Source organism: Oncorhynchus nerka, linkage group LG7 (genome assembly GCF_034236695.1).
Source record: "Oncorhynchus nerka isolate Pitt River linkage group LG7, Oner_Uvic_2.0, whole genome shotgun sequence".
Taxonomy (NCBI): Eukaryota; Metazoa; Chordata; class Actinopteri; order Salmoniformes; family Salmonidae; genus Oncorhynchus; species Oncorhynchus nerka.
The window spans coordinates 29,476,522-29,489,738 of record NC_088402.1 but is presented as its reverse complement, the minus strand read 5'-3'; the positions used below and the strand labels follow the sequence as shown (position 1 = coordinate 29,489,738).

The window sequence follows — 13,217 nt, the reverse complement described above, 5'->3', positions numbered from 1 at the left end:
CCTTAGTGTACCTGTGTCCAGGTGTGATGTATCCTGTCCTTAGTGTACCTGTGTCCAGGTGTGATGTATCCTGTCCTTAGTATACCTGTGTCCAGGTGTGATATATCCTGTCCTTAGTGTACCTGTGTCCAGGTGTGATATATCCTGTCCTTAGTGTACCTGTGTCCAGGTGTGATGTATCCTGTCCTTAGTGTACCTGTGTCCAGGTTTGATGTATCCTGTCCTTAGCAATAGTGTACCTGTGTCCAGGTGTGATATATCCTGTCCTTAGTGTACCTGTGTCCAGGTGTGATATATCCTGTCCTTACCTGTGTCCAGGTGTGAATCCTGTCCTTAGTGTACCTGTGTCCAGGTGTGATATATCCTGTCCTTAGTGTACCTGTGTCCAGGTGTGATGTATCCTGTCCTTAGTGTACCTGTGTCCAGGTGTGATGTATCCTGTCCTTAGTGTACCTGTGTCCCTGTGTCCAGGTGTGTCCAGGTGTGATATATCCTGTCCTTAGTGTACCTGTGTCCAGGTGTGATATATCCTGTCCTTAGTGTACCTGTGTCCAGGTGTGATATATCCTGTCCTTATATATCCTGTCCTTACCTGTGTCCAGGTGTGATATATCCTGTCCTTAGTGTACCTGTGTCCAGGTGTGATGTATCCTGTCCTTAGTGTACCTGTGTCCAGGTGTGATATATCCTGTCCTTAGTGTACCTGTGTCCAGGTGTGATATATCCTGTCCTTAGTGTACCTGTGTCCAGGTGTGATATATCCTGTCCTTAGTGTACCTGTGTCCAGGTGTGATGTATCCTGTCCTTAGCAATAGTGTACCTGTGTCCAGGTGTGATATATCCTGTCCTTAGTGTACCTGTGTCCAGGTGTGATATATCCTGTCCTTAGTGTACCTGTGTCCAGGTGTGATGTATCCTGTCCTTAGTGTACCTGTGTCCAGGTGTGATATATCCTGTCCTTAGTGTCCAGGTGTGATGTACCTGTGTCCAGGTGTGATGTATCCTGTCCTTAGTGTACCTGTGTCCAGGTGTGATGTATCCTGTCCTTAGTATACCTGTGTCCAGGTGTGATATATCCTGTCCTTAGTGTACCTGTGTCCAGGTGTGATATATCCTGTCCTTAGTGTACCTGTGTCCAGGTGTGATATATCCTGTCCTTAGTGTACCTGTGTCCCAGTGTGTGTCCAGGTGTGATATATCCTGTCCTTAGTGTACCTGTGTCCAGGTGTGATATATCCTGTCCTAGTAGCAGGTGTGATATATCCTGTCCTTAGTGTACCTGTGTCCAGGTGTGATATATCCTGTCCTTAGTGTACCTGTGTCCAGGTGTGATATATCCTGTCCTTAGCAATAGTGTACCTGTGTCCAGGTGTGATATATCCTGTCCTTAGTGTACCTGTGTCCAGGTGTGATATATCCTGTCCTTAGTGTACCTGTGTCCAGGTGTGATATATCCTGTCCTTAGTGTACCTGTGTCCAGGTGTGATATATCCTGTCCTTAGCAATAGTGTACCTGTGTCCAGGTGTTATGTATCCTGTCCTTAGCAATAGTGTACCTGTGTCCAGGTGTTATGTATCCTGTCCTTAGTGTACCTGTGTCCAGGTGTGATGTATCCTGTCCTTAGCAATAGTGTACCTGTGTCCAGTGTATATCCTGATATGTCCATCCTGTCCTTAGTGTACCTGTGTCCAGGTGATGATATATCCTGTCCTTATCCTGTGTACCTGTGTCCAGGTGTGATATATCCTGTCCTTAGTGTACCTGTGTCCAGGTGTGATATATCCTGTCCTTAGTGTACCAGGTGTGATATATCCAGGTGTGTCCAGGTGTGATATCCTGTCCTTAGTGTACCTGTGTCCAGGTGTGATATATCCTGTCCTTAGTGTACCTGTGTCCAGGTGTGATGTATCCTGTCCTCCAGGTGTGATATATCCTGTCCTTACCTGTGTCCAGGTGTGATATATCCTGTCCTTAGTGTACCTGTGTCCAGGTGTGATGTATCCTGTCCTTAGTGTACCTGTGTCCAGGTGTGATGTATCCTGTCCTGTACCTGTGTCCAGGTGTGATTATCCTGTAGTGTACCTGTGTCCAGGTGTGATATATCCTGTCCTTAGTGTACCTGTGTCCAGGTGTGATATATCCTGTCCTTAGTGTACCTGTGTCCAGGTGTGATATATCCTGTCCTTAGTGTACCTGTGTCCAGGTGTGATGTATCCTGTCCTGTATCCTGTCCTTAGTGTACCTGTGTCCAGGTTTGATGTATCCTGTCCTTAGTGTACCTGTGTCCAATATCCTGTGTACCTGTGTCCAGGTGTGATATATCCTGTCCTTAGTGTACCTGTGTCCAGGTGTGATATATCCTGTCCTTAGCAATAGTGTACCTGTGTCCAGGTGTGATATATCCTGTCCTTAGTGTACCTGTGTCCAGGTGTGATATATCCTGTCCTTAGTGTACCTGTGTCCAGGTGTGATATATCCTGTCCTTAGTGTACCTGTGTCCAGGTGTGATGTATCCTGTCCTTAGTGTACCTGTGTCCAGGTGTGATATATCCTGTCCTTAGTGTACCTGTGTCCAGGTGTGATATATCCTGTCCTTAGTGTACCTGTGTCCAGGTGTGATATATCCTGTCCTTAGTGTACCTGTGTCCAGGTGTGATATCCTGTATCCTGTGTCCAGGTGTGATTATCCTGTCCTTAGTGTACCTGTGTCCAGGTTTGATGTATCCTGTCCTTAGTGTACCTGTGTCCAGGTTTGATGTATCCTGTCCTTAGTGTACCTGTGTCCAGGTGTGTATCCTGTCCTTAGTGTCCAGGTGTGATATATCCTGTCCTTAGTGTACCTGTGTCCAGGTGTGATATATCCTTAGTGTCCTTGTCCAGGTGTGTATCCTGTCCTGTGTCCAGGTGTGATGTATCCTGTCCTTAGTGTACCTGTGTCCAGGTGTGATATATCCTGTCCTTAGTGTACCTGTGTCCTGTATCCTGTCCTTAGTGTACCTGTGTCCAGGTGTGTATCCTGTCCTTAGTGTACCTGTGTCCAGGTGTGATGTATCCTGTCCTTACCTGTGTCCAGGTGTGATATATCCTGTCCTGTGTCCAGGTGTGATAGTATCCTGTCCAGGTGTGATTAGTCCTTAGTGTACCTGTGTCCAGGTGTGATATATCCTGTCCTTAGTGTACCTGTGTCCAGGTGTGATATATCCTGTCCTTAGTGTACCTGTGTCCAGGTGTGATGTATCCTGTCCTTAGTGTACCTGTGTCCAGGTTTGATGTATCCTGTCCTTAGTGTACCTGTGTCCAGGTGTGATGTATCCTGTCCTTAGTGTACCTGTGTCCAGATGTATCCTGTCCTTGTACCAGGTGTGATATATCCTGTCCTTAGTGTACCTGTGTCCAGGTGTCCAGGTGTGATATATCCTGTCCTTAGTGTACCTGTGTCCAGGTGTGATGTATCCTGTCCTTAGTGTACCTGTGTCCAGTGTGTCCATGTATCCTGTCCTTAGTGTACCTGTGTCCAGGTGTGTGTCCTTGATGTATCCTGTCCTTAGTGTACCTGTGTCCAGGTGTGATATATCCTGTCCTTAGTGTACCTGTGTCCAGGTGTGATATATCCTGTCCTTAGTGTACCTGTGTCCAGGTGTGATATATCCTGTCCTTAGTGTACCTGTGTCCAGGTGTGTCCATATATCCTGTCCTTAGTGTACCTGTGTCCTGTGTCCAGGTGTGATATATCCTGTCCTTAGTGTACCTGTGTCCAGGTGTGATATATCCTGTCCTTAGTGTACCTGTGTCCAGGTGTGATATATCCTGTCCTTAGTGTACCTGTGTCCAGGTGTGATATATCCTGTCCTTAGTGTACCTGTGTCCAGGTGTGATATATCCTGTCCTCCTTAGTAGTGTACCTGTGTCCAGGTGTGATATATCCTGTCCTTAGTGTACCTGTGTCCAGGTGTGATATATCCTGTCCTTAGTGTACCTGTGTCCAGGTGTGATATATCCTGTCCTTAGTGTACCTGTGTCCACCTGTGTGTGATATATCCTGTCCTTAGTGTACCTGTGTCCAGGTGTCCAGGTACCTGTGTCCATATATCCTGTCCTTAGTGTACCTGTGTCCAGGTGTGATATATCCTGTCCTTAGTGTACCTGTGTCCAGGTGTGATATATCCTGTCCTTAGTGTACCTGTGTCCAGGTGTGATATATCCTGTCCTTAGTGTACCTGTGTCCAGGTGTGATATATCCTGTCCTTAGTGTACCTGTGTCCAGGTGTGATATATCCTGTCCTTAGTGTACCTGTGTCCAGGTGTGATATATCCTGTCCTTAGTGTACCTGTGTCCAGGTGTGAATATCCTGTCCTTAGTGTACCTGTGTCCAGGTACCTGTGTCCATGATATATCCTGTCCTACCTGTGTCCAGGTGTGAATAGTGTACCTGTGTCCAGGTGTTATCCTGTCCTTATCCTGTCCTTAGTGTACCTTAGTGTACCTGTGTCCAGGTGTGATATATCCTGTCCTTAGTGTACCTGTGTCCAGGTGTGATATATCCTGTCCTTAGTGTACCTGTGTCCAGGTGTGATATATCCTGTCCTTAGTGTACCTGTGTCCAGGTGTGATATATCCTGTCCTTAGTGTACCTGTGTCCAGGTGTGATATATCCTGTCCTTAGTGTACCTGTGTCCAGGTGTGATATATCCTGTCCTTAGTGTACCTGTGTCCAGGTGTGATATATCCTGTCCTTAGTGTACCTGTGTCCAGGTGTGATATATCCTGTCCTTAGTGTACCTGTGTCCAGGTGTGATATATCCTGTCCTTAGTGTACCTGTGTCCAGGTGTGATGTATCCTGTCCTTAGTGTACCTGTTATATCCTGTCCAGTGTACCTGTGTCCAGGTGTATATCCTGTCCTTAGTGTACCTGTGTCCAGGTGTGATATATCCTGTCCTTAGTGTACCTGTGTCCAGGTGTGATATATCCTGTCCTTAGTGTACCTGTGTCCAGGTGTGATATATCCTGTCCTTAGTGTACCTGTGTCCAGGTGTGATATATCCTGTCCTTAGTGTACCTGTGTCCAGGTGTGATGTATCCTGTCCTTAGTGTACCTGTGTCCAGGTTTGATGTATCCTGTCCTTAGTGTACCTGTGTCCAGGTGTGATGTATCCTGTCCTTAGTGTACCTGTGTCCAGGTGTGATATATCCTGTCCTTAGTGTACCTGTGTCCAGGTGCGATATATCCTGTCCTTAGTGTACCTGTGTCCAGGTGTGATGTATCCTGTCCTTAGTGTACCTGTGTCCAGGTGTGATGTATCCTGTCCTTAGTGTACCTGTGTCCAGGTGTCCTTAGTGTACCTGTGTCCATATATCCTGTCTTTAGTGTACCTGTGTCCAGGTGTGATATATCCTGTCCTTAGTGTACCTGTGTCCTTATCCTGTCCTTAGTGTACCTGTGTCCAGGTGTGATATATCCTGTCCTGTCCTGTGTCCAGGTGTGATGTACCTGTGTCCAGGTGTGATATATCCTGTCCTTAGTGTACCTGTGTCCAGGTGTGATATATCCTGTCCTTAGTGTACCTGTGTCCAGGTGTGATATATCCTGTCCTTAGTGTACCTGTGTCCAGGTGTGATATATCCTGTCCTTAGTGTACCTGTGTCCAGGTGTGATATATCCTGTCCTTAGTGTACCTGTGTCCAGGTGTGATATATCCTGTCCTTAGTGTACCTGTGTCCAGGTGTGATATATCCTGTCCTTAGTGTACCTGTGTCCAGGTGCGAACGGGCAGCTCAGTGATCTCAATGGTGTTCTTGTCCAGGACAGAGATCTCTCCACTGACCATGTACTGGTTCTGACCCAACTCATGGATCACGCCTTTAAAGTTCTTATAGCTGGGCAGCTGGAAAAGGAGAGACGTAGGAATATTCAGTCAGCCGTCATTATGATAGCTGACTTACTTATAACATGATTTACACAAATCTTGATTTTCGTTCCCAGCAGTGGACTCCAGCCTGCTGAACTTCTGGATGACCGCAGACACAGAAAGTTGGTGGTTTATCCAGTTCTATCAAAAAATGTTTTAAAATCCCAAATGACAATTGACTTAGCTAAAAGGTTTTAATGTATAATGGTATCAATCTACAAAAATATTAATCGGAGTTGATATGCTTTAAGCAATAAAATCCTAAAACCAAATGGACTATAGCGCTGGTTGTGGGTCCACAACAAATTTCCCCCCGGGGACAATAAAGTTGATCTTATGTAATGAAATACGTTTGAGCGTTGTAAATGTTCACCATTGGCAGGGGGTCCTGCATGTTGAGCATGCGGTACAGGTTGTTGACTATCTCTCTGTGGTCGTAGTTGGGGATCTTGCAGGCCCAGCCCGTCCCGATGCCCTCGGCCCCGTTCACCAGCACCAAAGGGAGGATGGGGATGTACCACTCTGGCTCCACCTTCTGGTTGTCATCATTCAGGAACTTCAGCAGGCTGGAGTCCACCGCTGGGAACAACATCTTGGCCAGAGGACTGAGAAAGTGACATTACTTCATAATAAATACATTTTTAAAGCATTTTGAGTTTTAATGTGTTTTATGAAAGGTGATGTATAAACAAAGTTTACCTGAAATACATCATTTTTAAATCAAGCAGGTATGACTGTACTTCAGGATGATACAAAGGCCCATAAAAATCATACAACAAGTAGACCAATCAAATAGCTAGCACAATTCTGTTTTGACCCTGGGGGGCATTACCTGAGCATGGTGAAGATGTAACGAGGGCTGGCAGCATCCTTGCCCCCGTTGATGCGGGTACCAAACTGACCCAGCGGCTGCAGGATGTTCACGTTGTTGCTGCCCACAAAGTTCTGGGCCAAGTTCACGATCGTCATCAACAGGGATTGCTGATCACACACATACAGAGGCACACGTGTCAAAACAGTGTTGTTGTGGGAAACACAAAGTCTCTTCAGACAGTATTGATTTAAAGTGGAAGACAGCTCTCTAAGTATATTTCATCAGTGGTGTAAAGTACTTATGTAAATATACTTTAAAGTACTACTTATATAGTTTTTGGGGGTATCTGTACTTTACTATTAATATATTTTGACAACTTTTACTTCACTACATTCCTAAAGAACATCATGTACTTTTTACACCATACATTTTCCCTGACACTTAAAAGTACTTGTTACATTTAGAATTTTTAGCAGGAGAGAAAAAGGGTCCAATTCACACAATTATCAAGAGAAAATCCCTCATCATCCCTCCAATTATTAATGTCTGACTGTTGGAGCGTGCCCATGGCTTTCCGTAAATTAAATAAAAAACAAGAAAATGGTGCCATCTGGTGTAATATAAGGAATTTTAAATAATTTGTACTTTAAATTTGACTTTTGATACTTAAGTATATTTCAAACCAAATACTTTTAAATGTTTACTCAAGTAGTATTTTACTGGGTCACTCACTTTTATTTGAGTCATTTTCTATTAAGGTATCTTTACTTCAAGTATGACAATTGGGTACTTTTCCACCACTGTATTTCCTTTAGCTCAGTAAGTATATTTCCTATAGCTCAGTAAGTATATTTCCTATAGCTCAGTAAGTATATTTCCTATAGCTCAGTAAGTATATTTCCTATAGCTCAGTAAGTATATTTCCTTTAGCTCAGTAAGTATATTTCCTATAGCTCAGTAAGTATATTTCCTATAGCTCAGTAAGTATATTTCCTATAGCTCAGTAAGTATATTTCCTATAGCTCAGTAAGTATATTTCCTATAGCTCAGTAAGTATATTTCCTATAGCTCAGTAAGTATATTTCCTATAGCTCAGTAAGTATATTTCCTATAGCTCAGTAAGTATTTTTCATATAGCTCAGTAAGTATTTTTCATATAGCTCAGTAAGTATTTTTCATATAGCTCAGTAAGTATATTTCATATAGCTCAGTAAGTATTTTTCATATAGCTCAGTAAGTATATTTTATATAGCTCAGTAAGTATATTTCATATAGCTCAGTAAGTATTTTTCATATAGCTCAGTAAGTTTACGGACCTCTCCGTGATGGTAGGCAGACATCTCTGCTACTGAACCAGCCAGCTGAGCCACCTTCACCTCCCTCTTATCATTCCTCTTCATACAGGTGAACAGCACTTTCCTCTGGCCTGGCTTCAGTCCTACACACATACACACATGACATCATCAAAAGAGGACCACACCACACACACATCTCTTCAAAAGGGGATCAGAAGTGGACCGCATGAGGAGTAGGTGTTGCAACAAACAGCTAATGGGGATTGAAATAAATGATACACGTCATCAATGGGGGACCACTTCACACAAACAATTATTCAAGAGGAAGGTGAAGAACTCTGTTAAAAACAAGTTTCCAGGCTTCGGAGTTCCCTTATGAAACTTCAAAGCCATTTGACAACAAACACAACAACAAAAGCTACAAGAGTGTCCAGGGAGATAGTCTAGTGGATCGATGCATACGTACCGTCCACCAAGGATGGGATGGATCTCTCGTTGTCGGAGTTGGAGAAGAGGATGAGTTCTTTGTTGATGAAGTCATTGTAGGAGAGGTGTTTCGCCTGCGTGCCGTACAGGTATTGCTGCATGGGGACAATAAAAGGATTAAAGTGACTTTAATCAGGGCTATGATGTTGTCATGTCTTATCAGTGCCACAAGGGAGAGCGGTGTCTACTTTGCATCAGCGACCGACAGCAAACAGAGTCATTTACAAAACTGTGTTCCGTGCAGGTATTGCTGTAGGATGAAATAGAAATAAACAGAATTGAAGCAGCGCTCTGATGATGTCACCGGTGTTAGACATGGTTCTGATGGGATTCACAAGGGGAAAGCAGCTGCTACTTTACATCAGTGATAGACAGTAGAGAATTTTCAGGAAATATTTCCATTTCAATGCTTAGGATATTTGGGTAACACGGGCTGAACACAAATCCTCAGAGGCGTGCGAATCTGAGCCAGCTAAAGACTCCAAACAAGCTGTGATACATCATGGTCCAAGTAACTCCCATGGTGGAGAGATCCCTCTATGAAAACACAAACATCTGAACAGTCTACACTCTTCCTTTAATCAAACTCCAATATCAAAATGTCTCTCATTGGGTGCATCTCAATAGTCTGTTGCTTCCTCTCCTTGTCTCCTTTCCTTCATCTGCACTGATGTGAATGATCTGGACAGTCTCTCACAGTGCAGATGGAACCTAGATGTTTCAGTGAAGCACACTTGTGTGATGAGTAACCGTTGCAGAGACCTGAAGATTTACGCAATAGGAGGTATGCAAAACTTCTTGTACTGGCTGTATTTCTACCTACTTGAATGGTGAATATCTCAGATACACATGAACATGAAATGACACCGGGAATTGATAGAACATCACTCAGAGATGCACAAATACAATATAACACAAAAAAAGTGGATACATCTTTTGTTTATTAAGCTAAGCGGGCTAACAGTCTTCTGGCATGCAGGAGACGCGGATTTGAACCCAGTCGGTCACAGTCAGTCCCACTCACCTCTGGCAGGCCGTGCATCCTCCTCTGTCTCCTGTCCTCCATGAAGTTAGTGAGCCACTCCTTCCTGTCGTCAGTCTTCTTCTTACTGAACGCCTAGAGACAGGCAGCAATGGATAGATCACTGTTCGTGTCAGTCAAACAAAATCACTGTCAGTCCTCTCTCCATTTGGCAAGGATCTCTCAAGCAGAGCACTGACAAATCACAAAGTCAAAACAAAGTCTCAGGTGTGAGTTGATAGAAGGATTGAAGAAAGCACTAAGTGTGTGCACAGCAATCCTAGCTTGAGGAATATATTTTCTAAAATGTTTTAGCCATTTCAGAATTGATTTTCTAACTTTTCTAGACATTTGTTCTGTACATTTACTGAAACCGTGTTCAGAAGACCAAGACAGGGAAAAGGAGAGAGAGTGGTGTCCATGGTAAACCCACCAGTGTGATGGCAGCGTCGTCCTCTGTCCCAGCGTATCTAAACATGATCCGGTGTTTCTCCATGTCTGCAAAGTACTCCTTGGCCTCCTTGCTTGTGCTGGTACCCAAACCTGGAACACAAGCAATCAAACACTTAAACTCTTTTCACAGTACCGTGGCAACCCAAACTGTGCTGGCTGGCTAAAACATTATTTTCCCACATTGTCCTTTCCAGCAACTATGGTGGATGTATATTCAGGCCAGTACAGTAGAGCTTGGCTCGATTTGCCTCAGTAGTGTGAAACAGAATAGCTTCTAACAATAATGGTTAGTTTGGAGGATTATCCACATGTGATGAACAAACCTTTGTAGTACTTTATATGCCAGGTTTTAAAGTTGACTGTCTGTTTCTTCCATTCGTCAAACTCTGGAATGCTGTAGAAAGCATGCTCCTGTTTATTCTTGTTCACCTGCAGGAAAGAGTTCAAAGCAGCATTACAAACATGCTTGCTAGTTTTAAGACAATCTAAATGTTGTGTTTTATAACAGTTTAAAGATAATTGCCAATAAGCTGAAATTACAGGTCACGGCTGTGTCATGTAGTCCTTGTCCTATGATGGAGGTTTCAGCCGGTGTAGATTTGCAAACACTGAAGAGTTCAAGCCAAGGGGAAGTGATAGGGAGAAAATTGGGACTGGCTGTACCAATGTATGAATCTTACTTTGACTGTATAGAATGTGTGTAATAGCCCAGAACCCCTGCTATTACCTGTGTGAGTCTTACCTTAACGATGGGCGTGATGAACTCCTCCAGGAAGGTGTGTTTGAGCAGGGATGGCCAGTTGTGATGGAAGAAGTTGATGAGCAAACCCTTGATATGGGAGCCATCCTGATCCTGTCAGCAGATCATCAACACAAACACACACTATTAGTATGGATTGTTATGACCCAAGGGTGCATCCAAAAGGATAGCCTATTCCATATGTAGTGCATTACTTTTGGTGCATTACACCATACTATATAGGGAATATCATGCCATTTCAGAGTAACCTTAGAGTGTAACTTCAACAAAACAAGGCTTTGAACATGCATACTGTATGAAAGATGCTTTACGCTCATTGTTGTTACAATTATTGATGGTGAAAATCCCAAGACATGGGTCAATTATAGACGTCAGTCGTTGGTGGGATTGATTAAGTGTTAGAACCTGATCGGTCATGATCATGATCTTGCCGTAGCGTAGGGATCTCAGAGACTCTGGATCGTCGTAGCTCTTCTTGTACTGCAGACCCACGATCTTGATGATGTTGTTGATCTCTGCGTTCTCCATGATCTGGTGGGAAAGAGAAAAATGGATTGTGTCAGTGTATCCCCGAACATAATATAGGCAGGGTGGGCCACCCTAGCTCTGGTGGAGTTTGGCTTCAGTTGATCTCAATTTCCTTTTCAGTTGATCTGAATGGTTATTGCCCCACATTTGGGAAATAATTGATGTATATCCCTTCAGTAATTATCTCTTTACAAGATAACTTATTATTGTGGTGTATGTCTGATAGCTACTTGAATCATTTAGATTGTAATCCCCCATACACCTCTCCCAGACCAACCTAACGGCTCTCTACTCTCTCACCTGTTTGTGTGTGGCCTCTCGTACATTCAGGATCTTTCCTCTTAGTGGGAAGACACCATAGCGATCACGCCCGATGACGCCGAGCCCGGAGACGGCCAGGGACTTGGCCGAGTCTCCCTCAGTCAGGATCAGAGTGCATTCAGACGAGTGTTTACCACCTGGGGTGAAGAAGACAGAAGTAAAACGTGCAGTTCAGTGAGTGTTTAAACAGTGTTTTTTGTGTGTGTTTTTTATATATATATTTTTTTTTTAATATCCAAAACATACAATATACTTGCAGTGAAGCCGCTCAACAACTACATCATACCAGTCATCCAACAACTACATCACACCAGTCATCCAACAACTACATCACACCAGTCATCCAACAACTACATCATACCAGTCATCCAACAACTACATCACACCAGTCATCCAACAACTACATCACACCAGTCATCCAACAACTACATCACACCAGTCATCCAACAACTACATCACACCAGTCATCCAACAACTACATCACACCAGTCATCCAACAACTACATCATACCAGTCATCCAACAACTACATCACACCAGTCATCTAACAACTACATCATACCAGTCATCCAACAACTACATCACACCAGTCATCCAACAGACTCCCATTCAGAACGACACACAGAAGCATCCAGGGTCAATGCCCTGCTCAAGGGCACGTCAACAGATCTCCCACCAGGCCAAAAAAAGACAGGGACGCAAACCCTCCAAGATCCCCCCACAGTTCCACATAGCTGTCCCTCCACCACCCGAGACCCCTCCCACAGCCCCCCTGACCCCCAAGAAAAAAGAAAAGTAAATCATAAAAAAGAAAATTAATTCCATTCCCCACCCCCCCAATGCACCAACAACCAATCAAATTAACTCATGAGAAAAAAAAATACAAAAGAAAACAACAACGCAAAAAAAATACCTAAAGACATCAAGGACAACTAAAATCATAACAGCAAGTCCAACTGTATATGTTTGAGTGCATGTCTGGCACTATTTACATGTGTGTGTGTTTCCGTGTTTGAGTGTATTTGAATGAGAGCGTGTGTATATGCATGTGTACAAACACCTGCACGGCATCAGCCTCAAAAAACACTGCCTCTCAGTGTCATTCAAACATACTTTTTATTATGTTTTATTTTTTATACTTTTATATTTATATCATTCTATCTCCCGCCCAGAAACACCACTCCCACTTGTCTCCAATTCCACATCCCAACCCTCAGCTTCCCTCAGCCCATCCCACCTATCTCTGCTGGCTACTCTCTTCGGATTTCTAAGCAACATACAACATACATACTACCCTTTAAAAGTTTGGGGGTCACTTAGAAATGTCCTTGTTTTTGAAAGAATTTTTTTTTTTGTCCATTAAAATAACATCAAATTGATCAGAAATACAGTGTAGACATTAGTCATTTACAATATTAACATTGTAGCTGGAAACGACAGATTTTTTATGGAATATCTACATATGCGTACAGCGGCCCATTATCAGCAACCATCACCCCTGTGTTTCAATGGCACGTTGTGTTAGCTAATCCAAGTTTGTAATTTTAAAAGGCTAATTGATCATTAGAAAACCCTTTGCAATTATGTTAGCACAGCTGAAAACTGTTGTCCTGTTAAAGAAGCAATAAAA

At 43.5% G+C, this 13,217-nt stretch overlaps 1 protein-coding gene across 4 annotated transcripts in view; it reads right to left on the bottom strand.

Moving 5' to 3' along the window:
- LOC115131986 (DNA topoisomerase 2-beta-like) overlaps positions 1 to 13,217 on the bottom strand; it is a 44,922-nt gene that overhangs the window by 9,636 nt on the left and 22,069 nt on the right. For all 4 annotated transcript variants that reach the window (XM_065020392.1, XM_065020393.1, XM_065020394.1 and 1 more), the window contains exons 12-22: positions 11,568 to 11,725; positions 11,145 to 11,270; positions 10,722 to 10,832; positions 10,303 to 10,408; positions 9,960 to 10,069; positions 9,530 to 9,622; positions 8,486 to 8,600; positions 8,041 to 8,162; positions 6,743 to 6,891; positions 6,284 to 6,515; positions 5,752 to 5,886 (exon numbers count right to left, since the gene is read on the bottom strand). In XM_065020392.1, the coding sequence (XP_064876464.1) occupies positions 5,752 to 5,886; positions 6,284 to 6,515; positions 6,743 to 6,891; positions 8,041 to 8,162; positions 8,486 to 8,600; positions 9,530 to 9,622; positions 9,960 to 10,069; positions 10,303 to 10,408; positions 10,722 to 10,832; positions 11,145 to 11,270; positions 11,568 to 11,725 (1,457 nt within the window). The remainder of the gene's footprint in view (positions 1 to 5,751; positions 5,887 to 6,283; positions 6,516 to 6,742; positions 6,892 to 8,040; positions 8,163 to 8,485; positions 8,601 to 9,529; positions 9,623 to 9,959; positions 10,070 to 10,302; positions 10,409 to 10,721; positions 10,833 to 11,144; positions 11,271 to 11,567; positions 11,726 to 13,217) is intronic.